This window comes from Hylobates moloch, unplaced genomic scaffold, assembly GCF_009828535.3.
Source record: "Hylobates moloch isolate HMO894 unplaced genomic scaffold, HMol_V3 SCAFFOLD_8, whole genome shotgun sequence".
NCBI classification, from domain to species: Eukaryota; Metazoa; Chordata; class Mammalia; order Primates; family Hylobatidae; genus Hylobates; species Hylobates moloch.
In genome coordinates, this window is record NW_026652283.1 from 34,388,527 (window position 1) to 34,407,576 (window position 19,050).

The 19,050-nt window shown below is 45.0% G+C and overlaps 1 protein-coding gene across 9 annotated transcripts in view; it reads left to right on the plus strand.

The window, feature by feature from the left end:
* The window catches only part of ZBTB8A (zinc finger and BTB domain containing 8A), a 72,502-nt gene that overhangs the window by 19,735 nt on the left and 33,717 nt on the right, over positions 1–19,050 (plus strand). For 2 of the 9 annotated variants that reach the window (XM_058443277.1, XM_032160090.2), the window contains exons 1-3: positions 3,746–3,900; positions 4,024–4,090; positions 11,984–12,065. Coding sequence is in view for 2 of the 9 variants with exons in the window: in XM_032160088.2 (XP_032015979.1) it covers positions 18,004–18,023 (20 nt within the window). In the remaining 7 variants the exon portion in view is untranslated. Of the gene's footprint in view, positions 1–3,745; positions 3,901–4,023; positions 4,091–5,441; positions 5,507–11,983; positions 12,066–17,954; positions 18,024–19,050 lie in introns of those variants that run through there. The other 7 variants (XM_058443276.1, XM_058443275.1, XM_032160089.2 and 4 more) reach the window with 4 other exon arrangements.

The following is a 19,050-nucleotide window of genomic DNA, read 5'->3' on the forward strand; positions in this document are numbered from 1 at the left end:
CTCAGCCAGGTGTGGTGGCTCACACCTATAATTCCAACACTTTGGGAGGCCAAGGCTGCAGGGGTGGGGGGCGGGGTGTGGATCACGAGGTCTGGAGTTCGAGACCAGCCTGGACAAGAAGGTGAAACCCCATCTTTACTAAAAATACAAAAATTAGCAGGGCGCAGTGGCAGGCACCTGTAATCACAGCTACTCAGGAGGCTGAAGCAGGAGAATCACTTGAACCTGGGAGGCAGAGGTTGCAGTAAACCGAGATCGCGCCACTGCACTCTAGCCTAGGCAACAGAGCAAGACTCCATCTCAAAAAAAAAAAAAAAGAGACAGTTGATCTTCTCAACCACAACCTTAGTTCAAGTTACACACGCTACTTAAATCTTCAGTCTGCTCATAGAAATACATGTCGTTTGCTTCTATTCCAAAGACCTTCGAACTTAATGGTTCCTAAAATGTGTAATTGTCTTTCCCAACCACCTTTTTAAAGATCATTGAACTTGATGGAAATCTTGAATTCTGTTACATTCTTGGGACTATTATAATATTTAACTCTTCCAGATGTTTAAAATGTTTCCATTTGGATTTTGGATGTCCCATATAAATTGATCTAACTTGCTGTTTCAACGTATAAAGTCACTCTACTGAAAGAAGAAAATCTGAAATGTATTACCCATATCCATGACCTAATCACATAATTCTGAAAATAACTTAAACCTTTCTTGATGACTCAAGAGTACTACTATGAATGCATGTTATGTTAAAATCCTTTCAATGTGAATATCAGGTTGTAACTGACTCCAGTGTATAGGACAATTCCATTTTTTTTTTTGAGATATAACTCTTTTTTTTTTTTTGAGACGGAGTTTTACTCTTGTTGCCCACGCTGGAGTGCGATGGTGCAATCTTGGCTCACTGCAACCTCCGCCTCCCAGGGTCAAGCAATTCTACCTCAGCCTCTCAAGTAGCTGAGATTACAGGCGCCTGCCACCATGCCCGGCTAATTTTTTGTATTTTTAGTAGAGACGGGGTTTCACCATGTTGGTCAGGCTGGTCTCAAACTCCTGACCTCAGGTGATCCACCTGCCTCAGCTTCCCAAAGTGCTGGGACTGCAGGTGTGAGCCACTGCGCCTGGCCTGAGATATAACTCTTACACCATAAAATTTACCCCTTTTAAAGTGTACAATTCAGTTTTTTGATATGGTCACAAAATTGTGCAACCATCACGACCCTCTTAACTCCAGAACATTTTCATCATTTGCATAAAGAAACCCCATGCCTGTTAACAGTCACTCCTATTCCCATGTCTCCCTAGCTCCTGATAACCCCTCATCTGCTTCCTATGTGGATCTACCCATCCTGGGCATTTCATGTGAATAAAATCATCAATAAAATATGTATTTTTTATGACTAGTTTCTGTAACTTAGCATGAGATTTTTTGTTTTTTTTAGACAAAGTCTCGCTCTGTCACCCAGGCTGGAGTGCAATGGCAGGATCTCGGCTCACTGCAAGCTCCGCCTCCCGGGTTCACGCCATTCTCCTGCCTCAGCCTCCGGAGTAGCTGGGACTACAGGCACCTGCCACCATGCCCAGCTAATTTTTTGTATTTTTAGTAGAGACAGGGTTTCATCGTGTTCGCCAGGATGGTCTCGATCTCCTGACCTCATGATCTGCCCACCTCGGCCTCCCAAGGTGCTGGGATTACAGGCGTGAGCCACTGCACCCAGACTTGTTTGTTTTTTAGAGATAGGATCTCACTGTCACCCATACTGGATTGTGGTGGCGTAATCCTGGCTCACTACATCCTTGACCTCCTGGGCTCAACCAGTCCTCTGCCTCAGTCTCCCAAGTAGCTGGGACTACAAGCTCACTCCACTGTTCCCGGCCAGCGTGAGGTTTTCAAGGTTCACCCATGTTGTGGTATATACAGTCATATGTCACTTAATGATGGGGATATGCTCTGAGAAATGTGTTGTTAGGTGATTTTTGTTGTTGTGTGAACATAGAATGTACTTACACAAACCTAGCTGATACAGCCTACTACACGCCTAGGCTGTATGGTATAGCCTATAGCTCCTAGGCTACAATCCTGTATAGCATAATACTGTAGGCATTTGTAAAACAATGGTAAGTATTTGTGTACCTAAACATATCTAAACACAGGAAAGCTGGGCACGGTGGCTCATGCCTGTAATCCCAGCACTTTGGGAGGCCAAGGTGGGTGGATCACCTGAGGTCAGGAGTTCAAGAGAAGCCTGGCCAACATGGTGAAACCCCATCTCCACTAAAAATACAAAAATTAGCCAGGCATGGCGGTGGGTGCCTGTAATCCCGGCCACTCAGGAGGCTGAGGCAGGAGTACTGCTTTAACCCAGGAGGCAAAGGTTGCAGTGACCCGAGATGGTGCTACTGCACTCCAGCCTGGGGGATACAGCAAGACTTTGTCTCCAAAAATAAATAAATAAACAAACACAGGAAAGGTACAATAAAAATACGGTATTATAATCTTATGGGACCACCGTCGTATATGTAGTCAGTTGTTGACCAAAATGTTATGCAGCACATGACCATATCAGTACTTCATTCCTTTTATGGCCGAGTTACACTCCATTGTATGGGTATACCACATTTTGTTTACCCATCTGTCCATCGATGGACATTTGGATTGTTTCCACCTCTTAGCTGTTACAAATAATGCTACTATAAACATGCGTATATCAGTTTCTGTGTAGACGTATGTGTTCATTACTCTTGAATATATACCTAGGAGTGAAGTTGCTGGGTCATATGATAACTCCATGTTCAATCATTTGAGGAACTCTCAGACTGTTTTCCAAAGTCGCTGTACCATTTTATATTTCCACCAGCAGTGTGTGAAGGTTCTCATTTATCTATACTCTGGCCAACACTTAGTATTTTCGTCTTTTTAAAAAAATTATTGTATCTCTGGAAAAACATGGAAAAAAAGAAAATATAGAAAAAGAAGAAGAAAAAATTTAAAAAAATTATTGTAGCAAACTATCCTAGTGGGTGTGAGGTAGTATCTCATTGTGATTTTGATTTGCATTTCTCTAATGATTAATGATGCTAAACATCTCTTCATGTGCTTATTTCTGTTTGTCTTATTTAATCTTATTTATTTTATCGATTATCTTATTTAATCCTCTTAACAGACTTCCTTAGAGCTTCTTAACAGTCAATAACCTCATTTTACAAAAAGGAAAGCAATGCTTAGAGTTAAGTAACTTGACAAAGTCACACAGCTAATGATTGGTAGACCTACAATCCTGTGTTTCTTCTTTTTAAAATCCTTCAGAAGTGCTTCAGAACCCACAGAACTGGAGGGGCTTCCAAGATCTAGCTCTTATATACTTTTCTAGTTTCATCTTCTGCCATCCTTCCATAGGCCCACAGTCACTAGCTATAGCAAACTTCTTACCATCCCCGAGGAGGCCATACTGGTTTTTTTTTTTTTTTTTTGAGACGGAGTCTCGCTCTGTCGCCCAGGCTGGAGTGCAGTGGCGCAATCTCGGCTCACTGCAAGCTCCGCCTCCCGGGTTCCCGCCATTCTCCTGCCTCAGCCTCTCCGAGTAGCTGGGACTACAGGCGCCCGCCACCACGCCCGGCTAATTTTTTGTATTTTTAGTAGAGGCGGGGTTTCACCGTGGTCTCCATCTCCTGACCTCGTGATTCACCCGCCTCGGCCTCCCAAAGTGCTGGGATTACAGGCATGAGCCACCGCGCCTGGCCCGGCCATACTGTTTAATATGCGGTTTTTGCCTTCGCATTTGGTGCTCTCTCTGGCTAGAATGCCTTTTGCCCTCTTTCTCATGTATAAGCTTCTTTTCATCCTTCAAGACCCAACCTAAACATTGAGCCTTTTGGAAATGTTTCTCCATACTCCCAGGTACAATCATTTGCTTTCTTCGTTTTATAGTTCCCTTCTACTATTAGTATTTTCTTCGTTGTATTGTCACTGTCTAAAAGTCTCTCCTCTTCCTGTCTCTTCTTTGTCTGTCTCTCCTAATAGACAGTGAGCTGCTTGAAAGTGAGCACTGACCTTTGACATTTCATCACCTCTATATTCTCAGGACCAGGTATAGTCTAGTATAGTTGCTCAATAAATGTCTTGAATAAATGTGTTTTACCTGCCAATTTGAGTATCTGCCCTTCTCATAAAAATAGAATAAAAGGGCCAGGTACAGTGGCTCACACGTGTAATCCCAGCACTTTGGGAGGCCAAGGCAGGCAGATCACTTGAGGCCAGGAGTTTGAGACCAGCCTGGCCAACATGGCGAAACCCTGTCTCTGTTAAGAATATTATAATTAGCCAGGTGTGGTGGTGCGTGCCTGTAATCCCAGCTACTCAGGAGGCTGAGGCATGAGAATCACTTGAACCCAGGAGTGGGAGGTTGCAGTGAGCCAAGATCATGCCGCTGCACTCCAGCCTGGGTAACAGAGTGAGACTCTGTCTCAAAAAAAAAAAAAAAAGAATAAAAGATTTTTCTGTTAAAATATAGAAAGAGCCAGACATGGTGGTGCACTGCTATAGTCCCACCTATGTGGGAGACAAGCAGGATCACTTGAGCCCTGGAGGCCAAGGCTGCAGTGAGCCAAGATTGTACCACTGCACTCCAGGCTGGTGGGACCTTGTCTCAAGAATTTAAAAAAGGAAAATATACTGTTGTGGAGTTCAGAACAATGTAAAATTAATTATTGTATCAAAAGATGAAGTTGTTTTCTTTCGCCTGTTTTTCTGACCCTTCAGAAAACCTCCATCGCTTTGAATCCTGTGGCTCTCAGCAGCGTGTGAAACACGGAGGGCATAACGGATGCCTTATATCACCTTCAGTTACCTCTGTCTCCCTAGCACTGTTGCACTAGGTCCAACATAAAATTCTTACAGTTCCAGAATATCTGGGGGAAGTTTTTTGTTTTTGTTTTTGAGACAGGGTCTCGCCCTGTTGCCCAGGCTGGAGTGCAGTGGCACAATCACAGCTCACTGCAGCCTCAGCCTCTCAGGCTCAAGTGATCCTCCCACCTCAGCCTACTGAGTAGCTGGGACCACAGGCATATACTATCACACACCTGGCTAATTTTTAAATTATTTCTAGAGACGAGGTCTCGCCATGTTGCCCAGGCTGGTCTCAAACTCCTGGGCTCAAGTGATCCTCCTGCCTGGGCCTTCCAAAGTGCTAGGATTATAGATATGAGCTACCATGCCCGGCTGGGGGAAGTTTTATTCCAAAATCTACAATGTATTTTTCATCACCAGAAGATACTTCAGCAAACCAAACTAAGCCATAATTTTATCCATGACTTTTTAAATATATACATTAGAATAGTATTCTAAGTATAAACACTTAAATTTTCTTTTTTTTTTTTTTTAATAGAGATGGAGTCTTGCCCTGGCTAGAGTGCAGTGGCATGATCATTGCTCACTGCAGCCTCGAACTCCTGGGCTCAAGGGATCCTCCCTCCTGCCTTAGCTTCCTGAGTAGCTGGGACTACAGGTTCGAGCCACTGTACTCAGCAACATTAAAACATAAACTTTTAGGTTGCAAATCTTATTTTAGGTTGTAGATCTCATTCTCAGGCAATTGCTTCTGTGGTAACATTTTCGTTTCTTTTTTTTTTTGAGATGGAGTCTCGCTCTGTCACCGAGGCTAGAGTGCAGTGGCATGATCTCGGCTCACTGCAACCTCCGCCTCCCAGGTTCAAGGAATTCTCCTGCCTCAGCCTCCCGAGTAGCTGGGACTATAGGCGCCTGCCACCACGCCCGGCTAATTTTTTATTTGTAGTAGAGACAGGGTTTCACCATCTTGGCCAGGCTGGTCTCGAACTCCTGACCTTGTGATCCACCCGCCTCGTCCTCCCAAAGTGCTGGGATTACAGGCATGAGCCACCGCGCCCAGCCGGTAACATTTTCTTAGTTTGAATAACAAACACCCAGGTTGATGGAGCATGATTAATGAGGTAACGATTGAATGGAAAAAAATGGCAAAAATTGGCCAGGTGCAGTGGCTCATGCCTGTAATCCCAGCACTTTGGGAGGCTGAGGCGGGTGGATCACTTGAGGTCAGGAGTTTGAGACCAGCCTGACCAACACAGTGAACATAGTGTCTTTACTAAAAATACACTATGTATTTACTACGTATTTACTAAATACATAGTATTTAGTATGTATTTACTACGTATTTACTAAATACATAGTATTTAGTATGTATTTACTATGAATAGGTATTCACACTATGTATTACTATGTATGTAATACTATGTATTACTATGAATATATCACTATGTATGTAATACTATGTATTACTATGAATATATATTCACACTATGTATTTCCTAAAAATACAAAAATTAGCTGGGTGTGGTGGTGCGTGCCTGTAATCCCAGCTACTTGGGAGCCTGAAGCAGGAGAATCGCTTGAGCCCAGGAGGTGGTGGTTGCAGTAAGCCGAGGTCACACCACTGCACTCCAGCCTGAGCGACAGAGCAAGTCTGTATCTCAAAAAAAAAAAAAAAAAAAAGGCAAAAATGGTTTCTCAAGAATAATTTGGCACACACTTGTACTCAGAAGGCTGAGGTGGGAGGATCACCTGAGCCTGGGGAGGTCAAGGCTGCAGTGAGCTGTGATCTCACCACTGCACTCCAGCCTGAGCAACAGAGAAAGATTCTGTCTAAAACAAAAAACGAAAGCGGGAAAAAAAAAAAAAAAGACCAGGCACGGTGGCTCATGCTTGTAATCCCAGCACTTTGGGAGGCTGAGGCAGGCGGATCATGAGGTCAGGAGTTCGAGACCAGCCTGGCCAAAACAGTGAAACCCCTGTCTCTACTAAAAATACAAAAATTAGCTGGGCATGGTGGCGGGCACATGTAATCCCAGCTACTTGAGAGACTGAGGCAGGAGAATCGCTTGAACCTGGGAAGTAGAGGTTGCAGTGAGCCGAGATTGCACCACTGCACTCCAGCTTGGGCGACAGAGCTAGACTCCGTCTCAAATTAAAAAAACAAACAAAAAAAAAGAATAATCCTTCCTTAAGGTGAGGTCTACAATTGACTAGTTGGAGTAGAGGGTTGCTATTCCCAGGTACACAAGTAGTTTTGAAATGATTGCTCTCACTCTTTCTAGGTACACGAATATGATGAAACCAGTCAAAAAAAATTTTTTTTTCTGTGTCCACATTGTGTTTTTTTTTTTTTTTTTGAGACGGAGTCTCACTCAGCTTCCCAGGCTGGAGTGGAGTGCTGTGATCTCGGCTCACTCAACCACCGTCTCCCAGGTTCAAACGATTCTCCCGTCTCAGCCTCCCGAGTAGCTGGGATTACAGGCACCTGTGATCATGCCCGGCTAATTTTTGTATTTTAGTAGAGACAGGGTTTCGCCATGTTGGCCAGGCTGGTCTTGAACTCCTGACCTCAGGTGATAAACACGCCTCAGCTTCCCAAAGTGCTAAGATTACAGGCATGAGCCACTGTGCCTGGCCTTCTGTATCCCCATTTGTTTAAGACAAGAAAATGTGTGGTAATAAAATTCTAAAATGTTTACATTTTGTACTCATTGAAAGCAGTGTTTTTAAATGTTTAGATAATTAATAATAATAATAGCTGACATTTGTCAAGGGCTTGTTATAAGCCAGGCACTGTTATAAGCATGTTGCTTGGATTATCTTCTAATTTTCTCCATCTCACAGCTCTATAAGCTATAGGTATTATTATTGTCCCTGTATTAGTCCATGCTCACATTGATAAAAAGAAACACCTGGCCAGGGCCAGGCACCGTGGCTCATGCCTGTAATCCCAGCACTTTGGGAGGCCGAGGCAGGCGGATCATGAGGTCAGGAGTTCGAGACCAGCCTGGCCAATATGGTGAAACTTCGTCTCTACTGAAAATACAAAAATTAGCCAGGTATGGTGGCCCACGCCTGTAGTCCCAGCTACTCCAGAGGCAGAGACAGAATTGCTTGAACCCGGGAGGCAGAGGTTGCAGTGAGCCGAGATCATGTCACTGCACACCAGCCTGGAGGACAGAGTGAGACTCCATCTCAAAACAAAACAACAACAACAAAAAAAACACCTCGCTGGGTGCTGTGGCTCACGCCTGTAATCCCAACACTTTGGGAGGCCAAGGCGGGCGGATCACCAGAGGTCAGGAGTTTGGGACCAGCCTGGCCAAGGTGGTGAAACCCCGTCTCTAATAAAAATATAAAAATTAGCCAGGCATGGTGGCACGTTCCTGTAATCCCAGCTACTTGGGAGGCTGAGGCAGGAGAATCGCTTGAACCCGAGAGGTGGAGGTTGCAGTGAGCTGAGATCACACCGTTGCACTCCAGCCTGGGCAACGAGTAAAACTCGATCTCAAAGGAAAAAAAAAAAAAAAAAAAAAGACTGCCGAACAGGCCCTCCGGTTGGGGAATCAGGAGGCTGCCAGTGACATTGCTAGTGTAATTTAAGGGTCGACTGACTGATACAGGCCGTGCGCAGTGTAATCCAGCACTTTGAGAGGCCAAAGTGGGAGGATACCCTTGAGCTCCGGAGTTCGAGTTTACAGTGAGCTGATTGCACCACTGCACTTCAGCACTTCATCCTGGATGACAGAGTGAGACCCTGCCTCTGAAAATAAATAAATAAAAGGAAACAACCCTGCTACCCCTGAATTTCCCCTGAACTCCTACCAAACAGTGACTCCTGCCTTTACCATGTTTGTCTCTTGACAATCGTGAAGCTTTTGACACTAGAATGCTGCTATGAGAAAAAAATACAATGTTTCCATAAATGCGCTTGCCAGCATTAACAGCCAAAACAGAAGAAAGATGGTTCCCACCTCATTTCTGCCTTCCGGATCTCACAGAACATCTCATTGATAGGCTACGTTACACATGGGGAAACTGAATTGTAAAGGAGTCTGGGAAATGTACTTTTTAGTTTCCAGAAGGAAGTTAGAAAGGTGTTGATGCCAGGCGTGGTGGCTCATGCCTGTAATCTTAGCACTTTGGGAGGCCGAGGTGGGCAGATCTCTTAAGCCCAGGAGTTCAAGACCAGCCTGGGCAATGTATCGAGACCCTTAAAAAAAAGGATCCTGAGTGTCCATCCACAGATCTGCTCTAATATCTACTAGAGTGGAACTTGGTGGTCATTTGAAAAAATAGCATTCCATCAGCATGTAAAAATTGTTTAGGGCACAGACCATGCTCAGAAATCAGTTCTTTTGGTCAGGTGCAGTGGCTCATGCCTGTAATCCCAATACTTTGGGAGGCCAAGGTGGTGGGTGGATTGCTTGAGTCCAGGAGTTTGAGACCACCCTGGGCAACGTGGTGACACCCCATCTCTACAAAAAATACAAAAAAATTAGCCAAGTGTGGTGGTACACATCTGTGGTCCCAGCTCCTCGGAAGGCTGATGTGCAAGCATCCCTGAACCTGGGAGGCAGAGGTTGCAGTGAACCAAGATCGTGCCACTGTACTCCAGCCTGGGTGAGAATGAGACCCTGCAGCAAAAACAAAAAGAAAAAGGAAAAAGAAATCAGTTCTGTTAAAAAGCCACAAATTAAGCCAGGTGCGGTGGGTCACGCCTGTAATCCCAGCACTTTGGGAGGCCAAGGCAGGCGGATCACAAGATCAGGAGTTCGAGACCAGCTTGGCCAATATGGTGAAACCCCGCCTCTAATAAAAACACAAAAATTAGCCGGGCATTGTGGCAGGCTCCTGCAGTCCCAGCTACTCAGGAGGCTGAGGCAAGAGAATCGCTTGAACCCGGGAGGCGGAGGTTGCAGTGAGCCAAGATTGCGCCATTGCACTCCAGCCGGGGCAACAGGAGCGAGACTCTGTCAAAAAAAAAAAAAAAAGCCACAAATTACCACTGCACACACCCAGTACACTGGACAGTAGTTAATATGCCCTTAAGCGGCAGTGTTGAAGCAGTGAAGCATTCTAAGTAAATGCCATTCTCTGAATGCCCTTCTAACTCATTAGGGCTAGGTGACAGATGAGCTTTTAGTGTGGCAACGAGTTGTTCTCGAAAACTATTAATTTTGGGCCAGGCACAGTTGGCTCATGCCTATTATTCCAACAAGGTGGGAAGATCACTTGAGCCTAGGATTTCAAGACCAGCCTGGGCAACATGGAAAAATACAATGTCTCTACATTGTAGACCTGTCTCTACAAAAATACAAAATTTAGCCTGGTAAACCTGTAGTCTCAGCTACTCAGAAGGCTAAGGCTGGAGGATCACTTGAGCCTGAGAGGTCAGGGCCATGGTCACACCACTGCATTCCAGCCTGAGTGACAAGAGTGAGACTGTCTCAAAAAAAAAAAAAAAAAAAAGGCTGGGCACAGTGGCTCATCCCTATAATCCCAGTACTTTGGGAGGCTGAGGCAGGCGGATCACCTGACGTTGGGAGTTCTGACTAACATGGAGAAATACCGTCTCTACTAAAAATACGAAATGAGCCGGGTGTGGTGGTGCATACCTGTAATCCCACATTGATGACATTTGGAGGAAAAGAGCAATAGGACTTAACTATCTTGGTATCAGCTGCTGGCCTGCCTTTGAATAGTGTTGTCTTAAGTTTATTTTCTTGTCAAAGTTAAAAAGTATGTTTGGGGCCGGGGACAGTGGCTCATGCCTATCATTTCAGCACTTTTGGAGGCTGAAGTGGGGGGATTGCTTGAGCCCAAGAGTTTGAGACCAGCCTGGGCAACATGACGAAACCTCATCTTTCTAAAAAATACAAAAATTAGCCAAGCTTGGTGGTGGGTACTTGTAGTCCCAACTACTTGGTAGACTGAAGAGGGAGAATCGCTTAAGCCTGGGAGATCAAGGCTACAGTGAGCCGTGATTGTGCCACTGCACTCCAGCCTGAGTGACAAAGTGAGACTGTCTCAAAAAATAAACCAAATGGCCAGGCACGGTGGCTCACACCTGTAATCCCAGCACTTTGGGAGGCCCAGACGGGAGGATTGCCTGAGGTTGGTCAGGATTTCGAGACCAGTCTGGCCAACATGGAAAAACTCCGTCTCTACTAAAAATACAAAATATTAGCCAGGCGTGGTGGCCTGCGCCGGTAATCCCAGCTACTCGGGAGGCTGAGGCAGGGGAATTGCTCGAACCAGGAGGCGGAGGTTGCAGTGAGCTGAGATTACGCCACTGCACTCCAGCCTGGGTGACAGAGTGAGACTCCATCTCAAAAACACCAGAACAAAACGAAAAAAAGGATTGCTTTTGATTTGCCTTAACATATTATAATATTGGAAATCTCTTCTTATAAACTTTAATATTAAGAGTGAGGTTAAAAAGTTATATATATAAAACATAAAAATATGTATATAAAATGTATATATTTCTTTCAAAAGAGTTCCAAGCCGATTTGAAGCCAAATTATCTTTCTATTATTAATAATATTAATGATTTATTTATATTGTATATTATATTTTATATCATTATATATTATATTACATATTTGTTATATATTATATATTATTATTAATGATTTTCTATTAACTATTATTATTAACTATTATTAATAATCTGTGCCAGATCATCTATTTTTACATGTTAAGAATGGTATCTGACAGAGGCTCTTATATAATTTTTTTTTTTTTTTTTGAGATGGAGTCTTGCTCTGTCGCCCAGGCTGGCATGCAGTGGCACAATCTTGGCTCACTGCAGCCTCTGCCTCCCGGGTTCAAGCAATTCTCCCTCCTCAGCCTCCCGAGTAGCTGGGATTACAGGCACCTGCCACCATGCCCAGCTAATTTTTGTATACGTAGTAGAGATGGGGTTTCACCATATTGGCCAGGCTGGTCTCAAACTCCTGACCTCAGGTTATCTGCCCGACTTGACCTCCCAAAGTGTTGAGATTACAGGCATGAGCTACTGTGTCTGGCCCTTATATAATTTATTTAAATAAATATTATGTACCTTAGCAGATCTTTCTGCCTCTTATTACAAAAGTACATTATAAATATCTGTTTTTTCTCTCTACAGGACAATCCTCCAAACACAGACTGTTTGACTTAGAATCTTCCCTTTTTTACTCCATTCAAGAGCAGCATTCATAAATTTCCAGGTATGACAAATTTTAATTCTTCATCTACCTCACTTAAATGCATAGATTAAAAAGTAGAATTCTGGGGCTGGGCGCAGTTTCTCACGCCTGTAATCCCAGCACTTTGGGAGGCCGAGGCAGACAGATTACCTGAGGTCGGGAGTTCGAGACCAACCTGACCAACATGGAGAAACCCTGTCTCTAGTGAAAATACAAAAAATTAGCCGGGCGTGGTGGCAGGCGCCTGTAGTACCAGCTACTCGGGAGGCTGAGGCAGGAGAATGGTGTGAACCCGGGAGGCGGAGCTTGCAGTGAGCCGAGATGGTGCCACTGCACTCCAGCCTGGGTGACAGAGCGAGACTCCATCTCAAAAATAATAATAATAATAATACCATCTCCTCAATAGGTTGCATGTGAGGATTAAATGAGACAATGCAGGTAGCTACTTTATTACTGCCTGTTGGCCCTTTAACCCCTTCATTGCATCTTTCTTGAAATTCTCCACCCTTGGCTAATGTGTCATGAAGCTCTCTGAATTCTCCCTGTAATTCCTTGTCTGTAACACTGGCTTCTTTTCCCCATCCTGCTGCACAACCATGGGCAATCCTCCAGGTTCCCCTCTCAGCCCATGCTTCCTCTGAGCCCCTTCATTTCTGCTAACAGCCTAATCGCTATTTGCAGATTCTCTTACTCCTCTATCTTCAAGTCTGAGTGTCCCTGTGAACTTCAGACCAGCATTTCCAGTGGCCTCCTGGCCATATCTACCTGATTTCCCATTCCTCTCAAATCCAACATACATAAAACCAAAGTTGTTGCTTTTCTTCTAAACCAGTTATTTCTCTGGACTCTGGACTTCCCAATTTCTTGTTTCAAGTTAAAAAAAATTTTTTAATTTTAATTTAATTTTTTTTGAGACAGTGTCTGTGTGCCCAGGCTGGAGTGCAGTGGTGCAATCACTGCTCACTGCAGCCTCAACCTCCTGGGCGCAAGTGACCCTCCCACCTCAGCCTCCTAAGTAGCTGGGACTACAGGCACATGCAATTTTTTATTTTTATTTATTTTTTTTTTTCTGAGACAGAGCCTCACTCTGTCCCCCAGGCTGGAGTTCAGTGACATGATCTCAGCTCAGTGCAACCTCCACTTCCCGAGTTCAAGCGATTCTCCTGCCTCAGCCTCCTGAGTAGCTAGGATTACAGGCGTGCGCCACTGCGGCTAATCGTTATATTTTTAGTAGAGACAGGGTTTCACCATGTTGGCCAGGCTGGTCTCGAACTCCTGACTTCGTGATCCACCTGCCTCGGCCTCCCAAAGTGCTAGGATGACAGGTGTGAGCTACCACGCCCGGCCACAATTTTTTATTTTTTAGAGACAGGGTCTTGCTCTGTTGCCCAGGCTGACGTGCAGTGGTATTACCATAGCTCACTGCAGCCTCCAACTCCTGGGCCTAAGCAATCCACTGTCTCTGCCTCCCAAGTAGCTGGGACCACAGGCCTGCACCATCATGCCCAGCCAATTTTTAAAAATCTATTTTGCCATTCTGGCCTCAAACTTAATTTAAGAAAAAGCAGCCGGGCACGGTGGCTCATGCTTGTAATCCCAGCACTTTGGGAGGCCGAGGCAGGCGGATCACGAGGTCAGGAGATCGAGACCACGGTGAAACCCCGTCTCTACTAAAAATACAAAAAATTAGCCAGGCGTGGTGGCGGGCGCCTGTAGTCCCAGCTACTCGGAGAGGCTGAGGCAGGCGAATGGCGTGAACCCGGGAGGCAGAGCTTGCAGTGAGCCGAGATCGTGCCACTGCACTCCAGCCTGGGTGACAGAGTGAGAGACTCCGCCTCAAAAAAAAAGAAAAAAAAAGAAAAAGGAAAAGCAAGGTATAGACCAATACATATAATACAAGGGAACTTAACTTTCTTAACTTTCCATGTCAGTAGAGTGTTTTCTTATTTTTGAATCATACGCATTCAAGGATGAAAGGGAAAGGGAAAAGACCAGTTGCGGTAGCTCACACCTGTAATCCCATCACTTTGGGAGTCCAAGGCAGGTGGATCACTTGAGGTCAGGAGTTCGAGAACAGCCTGGCCAACATAGTGAAACCCCGTCTCTACTAAAAATACAAAAATTAACCAGGCGTGGTGGTGTGCGTCTGTAGTCCTAGCTACTTGGGAAGCTGAGGCAGGAGAGTCACTTGAACCTGGGAGGCAGAGGTTGCAATGAGCCAAGGTCACGCCATTGCACTCCAGCCTGGGCAACAGAGCCAGACTCCATCTCAAAAAAAATGATGTGAGAACTATATAAATAATTTGTGTTTCTCTGGGATTTTGTTTTTGTTTGTTTGTTTTGCCTTGGATTCTAGGGCAAATAATGCTAAATGTAAATGTATAGAAACCATCTCATTAACATTTAATTTAAATAAACATTAAATAACATTTAATTTAAATAAAATGTTGCTTGCTCTGTCCCTGAGGCTAAAGGACAGTGGCATAATCCGAACTCACTGCAGCCTCCAACTCCTGGGCTCAAGTGATCCTCCCACCTCAGCCCCCAAGTAGCTGGGACTACAGGCGCGTGCCACCATACCCAGCTAGTTTTTATATTTTTTTTGTAGAGATGAGGTTTCACCATGTTGCCCAGGCTAGTCTCAAACTCCTGAGCTCAAACATCTACCTGCTTCAGCCTCCCAAAGTGCTGGGATTATAGATGTAAGCCACCCCGCCTGGTCCATTTTACCAAACTCTTATCATCAGTTATTAAAGTCTTTCAAATGCCACCCTCTGTTGATGATTTCTAAATCTTTATCTCCAGCCTAGATTTCCTGAGTGTATATCCAAACATCCATAATATACTGACTTCATGCTCAGTGAGCAACATTTTGATGACTGACTTTCCATATCACTTCCTCATAAGGAAAGGAGAATATGTTGGTCAGTGGAAAACAAATATCTGTCCCTTTGATGTTTACATATTTCATCATAATTTATAAAATGGCCTTGTGTCTTTCTTGTATATATGGTATATCTGACATATCACATACACCTATATAACATATATAGACCTATATACAAACTCTGTGAGCTTGATTAAAGACAGAGGTTGGGGGAAAAGGGAAGTAGGGAAGTAGGAAGGCATTTGCCTCTAAGAAACAGATCATCTTTTTGTGGAACAAAATTACCTTTCTGATCAGTTTCTGAAAATCAAACCTTAAACAAGAGGTAACAGTGTAAATGCTACCAATCATTTATTTTAGCATCTAGTCACCTGGCCATTTTCTCTTTTTTTCTTCCTTTCTCACCCCTCCCTATCTACAGTAGTTAGCTACTTAGGGAAAAATTTAGATCTTCTCATCACACAGTACACCAAATACTTTCTAGAAGAGCTAAGTATTAAACATACACACACACACACACACACACACACACACAAATGGAAGTAAATATTCATCAAACAAGGCCGGGCGCGGTGGCCCAAGCCTGTAATCCCAGCACTTTGGGAGGCCGAGGCGGGCGGATCACGAGGTCAGGAGATCAAGACCATCCTGGCTAACACGGTGAAACCCCGTCTCTACTAAAAATACAAAAAATTAGCCGGGCATGGTGGCGGGCACCTGTAGTCCCAGCTACTCGGGAGGCTGAGGCAGGAGAATGGCGTGAACCTGGGAGGCGGAGCTTGCAGTGAGCCGAGATCGCGCCACTGCACTCCAGCCTGGGCGACAGAGCGAGACTCGTCTCAAAAAAAAAAAAAAAAATTCATCAAACATCTGGAGGTGGGAAGATATCCTGAGAGCAGAACACATTGAAAAGAAATCATGTAGGGAACTTTCAACATGTGCCATTCATTTACTTATTTGTTTGTTAGTCTCCAAGTCTGAAGGATATAGATATGGAGGCTGAGAAAGGAAAGGTTTGGCCTGGGATGGTTCCTGGGTCCTGGATTAGGCACTAGAGGGAAATAGTGGTACTAATTCCCAAGAAAGGAGACACAGATGAAGGAGTAAATTTCAGCGGTTAAGAAAAGGCTGCAGTAATAAGTTTGGAATTCAGTAAGTTTGTGGTTATCTTCTGTATCTAACTGGTGATTGATAACAATGATGATAAGAATTATAACAGTAGCTCATAACATTATTGAGCAGCTACAATGTCCCAGGCATCTGCAGAGTTCTTGACATTTGCAATGTCTCGTTGAATCTACAATTCCATGAAGTAGGTACTGCACTCTTATAAACCCCCATTTATAGGTGAGGAAATGGATGTGTAAACCACAGCAGAGCCGGGGTTTAGATTCACTTTGATGGCATAGCCCATGTGTTTACCCACTGTTATTTATGCTGCTTCCAAGTCCTGCTGATTCTACCTCTGGCTTATCTCTGTCTACTTCTTTTCTTTCTTTTTTTGAGACGATATCTGGCTCTGTCACCCAGGCTGGAGTGCAATGGCGTGATCTCAGCTCACTGCAACCTCTGCCTCCCGGGTTCAAGCCTTTTTCGTGCCTCAGCCTCCCTAGTAGCTGGAATTACAGGCACCCACCACCATGCCTGTCTAATTTTTCTATTTTTATTTTTATTTATTTATTTTTTTGAGACGGAGTCTCGCTCTGTCGCCCAGGCTGGAGTGCAGTGGCGCAATCTCAGCTCACTGCGAGCTCCGCCTCCCGGGTTCACGCCATTCTCCTGCCTCAGCCTCTCCGAGTAGCTGGGACTACAGGCACCCGCCACCACGCCCGGCTAATTTTTTTTTTTTTTTTTGTATTTTTAGTAGAGATGGGGTTTCACTGTGGTCTCGATCTCCTGACCTCGTGATTCACCTGCCTCAGCCTCCCAAAGTGCTGGGATTACAAGCGTGAGCCACCGCGCCCGGCCTAATTTTTCTATTTTTAGCAGAGATGGGGTTTCACCAAGTTGGCCAGGCTGGTCTCGAACTCCTGACCTCCAGTGAGCCACCTGTCTTGGCCTTGTCTACTTATATTCATCACCACTACTGTGGTTTAAATGTTGGCCCCCTTCAAAACTCATGTTGAAACTTAATCCTCAATGTGACAGTATTTTTTTTTTTGAGACAGAGTCTCACTGTGTCGCCCAGGCTGGAGTGCAGTGGCATGATCACGGCTCACTGCAGCCTCAACCTCCCCAAGCTCAGGTGATCCTCCTACCTCACACTCCTGAGTACCTGGGACTACAGGTGCATGCCACCATGCCTGGCTAATTTTTGTATTTTTTGTAGTAATGGGGTTTCGCCATGTTGCCCAGGCTGGTCTCCAACTCCAGGGCTCAAGCGATTTGCCTGCCTTGGCCTCTCAAAAGTCCTGGGGTTACAAGCATGAGCCACCATGCGTGGCACAATGTGGCAGTACTGAGAGGTGGGGCCATTAAGAGGTGATTGGATTATGAAGGATTAATGGGTTATCATGGGAGGAACTAGTGGTTTTATAAGAAGAGGAAGGGAGATATGAGCACGCTCAGCCCCCTTGCCACCTGTACTAGCCCGTTCTTGCATTGCTATAAAGAAATACCTGAGACTGGGTAATGTATAAAGAATAGAGGTTTAATTGGCTCACAGTTCTGCAGGCTGTACAGGAAGCATAGTAGCTTCTGCTTCTGGGGAGGCCTCAGGAAGCTTCCAGTTATGGTGGAAGGCATAGGAGGAGCAGGCATCTTCACATGGCTGGAGTAGGCAGAAGAGAGGTGCCACACACTTTCACACAACCAGATCTCATGAGAACTCACTCACTATACAGTATCAAGGGGGGGATGGTGCTACACCATTCATGAGAACTCTGCCCCAGTGGTCCAGTCACCTCACATTAGGCCCCACGTCCAACACTGGGGATTACAATTCGACATGAGATTTGGCCAGGGACACAGATTCAAACCATATCACTACCGATCCTTCTGCACTGTCCCAGGACCCTGCAAGGAGTCTCCACCAGCAAGAAAGCCCTGCCAAGTGTGGACCCTTGACCTGGGATGTCTCAGCCTTCAGAACTGTAATACATACATTTCATTTATTTGTCTTCTTTTCCTTTATCTTCTTCATGATTTTTTTTCTGCTTTTTTTCCTTTTCTTTATAAATTACCCAGTTTCAGTGTTTTGTTGTTGTTGTTGTTGTTGTTGTTGTTTTTGAGACGGAGTCTCGCTCTATCACCCAGGCTGGAGTGCAGTGGCACGATCTCGGCTCACTGCAAGCTCCGCCTCCCGGGTTCACGCCATTCTCATGCCTCAGCCTCCCGAGTAGCTGGGACTATAGGCGCCCACCACCACGCCCGGCTAATTTTTTGTATTTTTAGTAGAGACGGGGTTTCACCGTGGTCTCGATCTCCTGACCTCATGATCCGCCCGCAGTTACAAGGGTGAGCCTGGCCTCCTTTATAAGTAACAGAAAACAGATCCTACCATCCCATCCTACAATATTACATTTTTTTTTTTTTTTTTTTGAGATGTAGTCTCACTCTGTCACCCACGCTGGAGAAGTTCAGTGGTGCAACTTCAGTTCATTGCAACCTCTGCCTACCAAGTTCAAGCAATTCTCCCACCTCAGCCTCCTGAGTAGCTAAGATTACAGGAGGCACATGCCACCATGCCTGGCTAATTTTTCTATTTTTGGTAGAGACGGGGTTTCACCATGTTGACCAGGCTGGTCTCAAACTCCTGACCTCAAGTGATCTGCCCACCTTGGCCTCCCAAAGTGCTGGGATTACAGGCATGAGCCACCATGCCCAGCCCAACCACTTCCATTTCTACTCCTACCATTTTGTCTAGATTACAACTGCTTCCTGCCTGGTCTCACTGCCAATGACGTTCTTACTGCTGATTTGATCAAACCCCTTAATGCCCCCCACCCCCATCCCAGTGCTTACAGGGTCTAATCCGAACTCTTTAATGAAGCAAATAAGGTGCTCCACCCATCTCTCACCATCTCTTTTGCACCCTGTGCTCCAGCCATATTGAACAACTTACTTCCTATTTTCTGATTATACCAGTCTGTGCCTTGCCTCAAACTATATCTTCTGCCT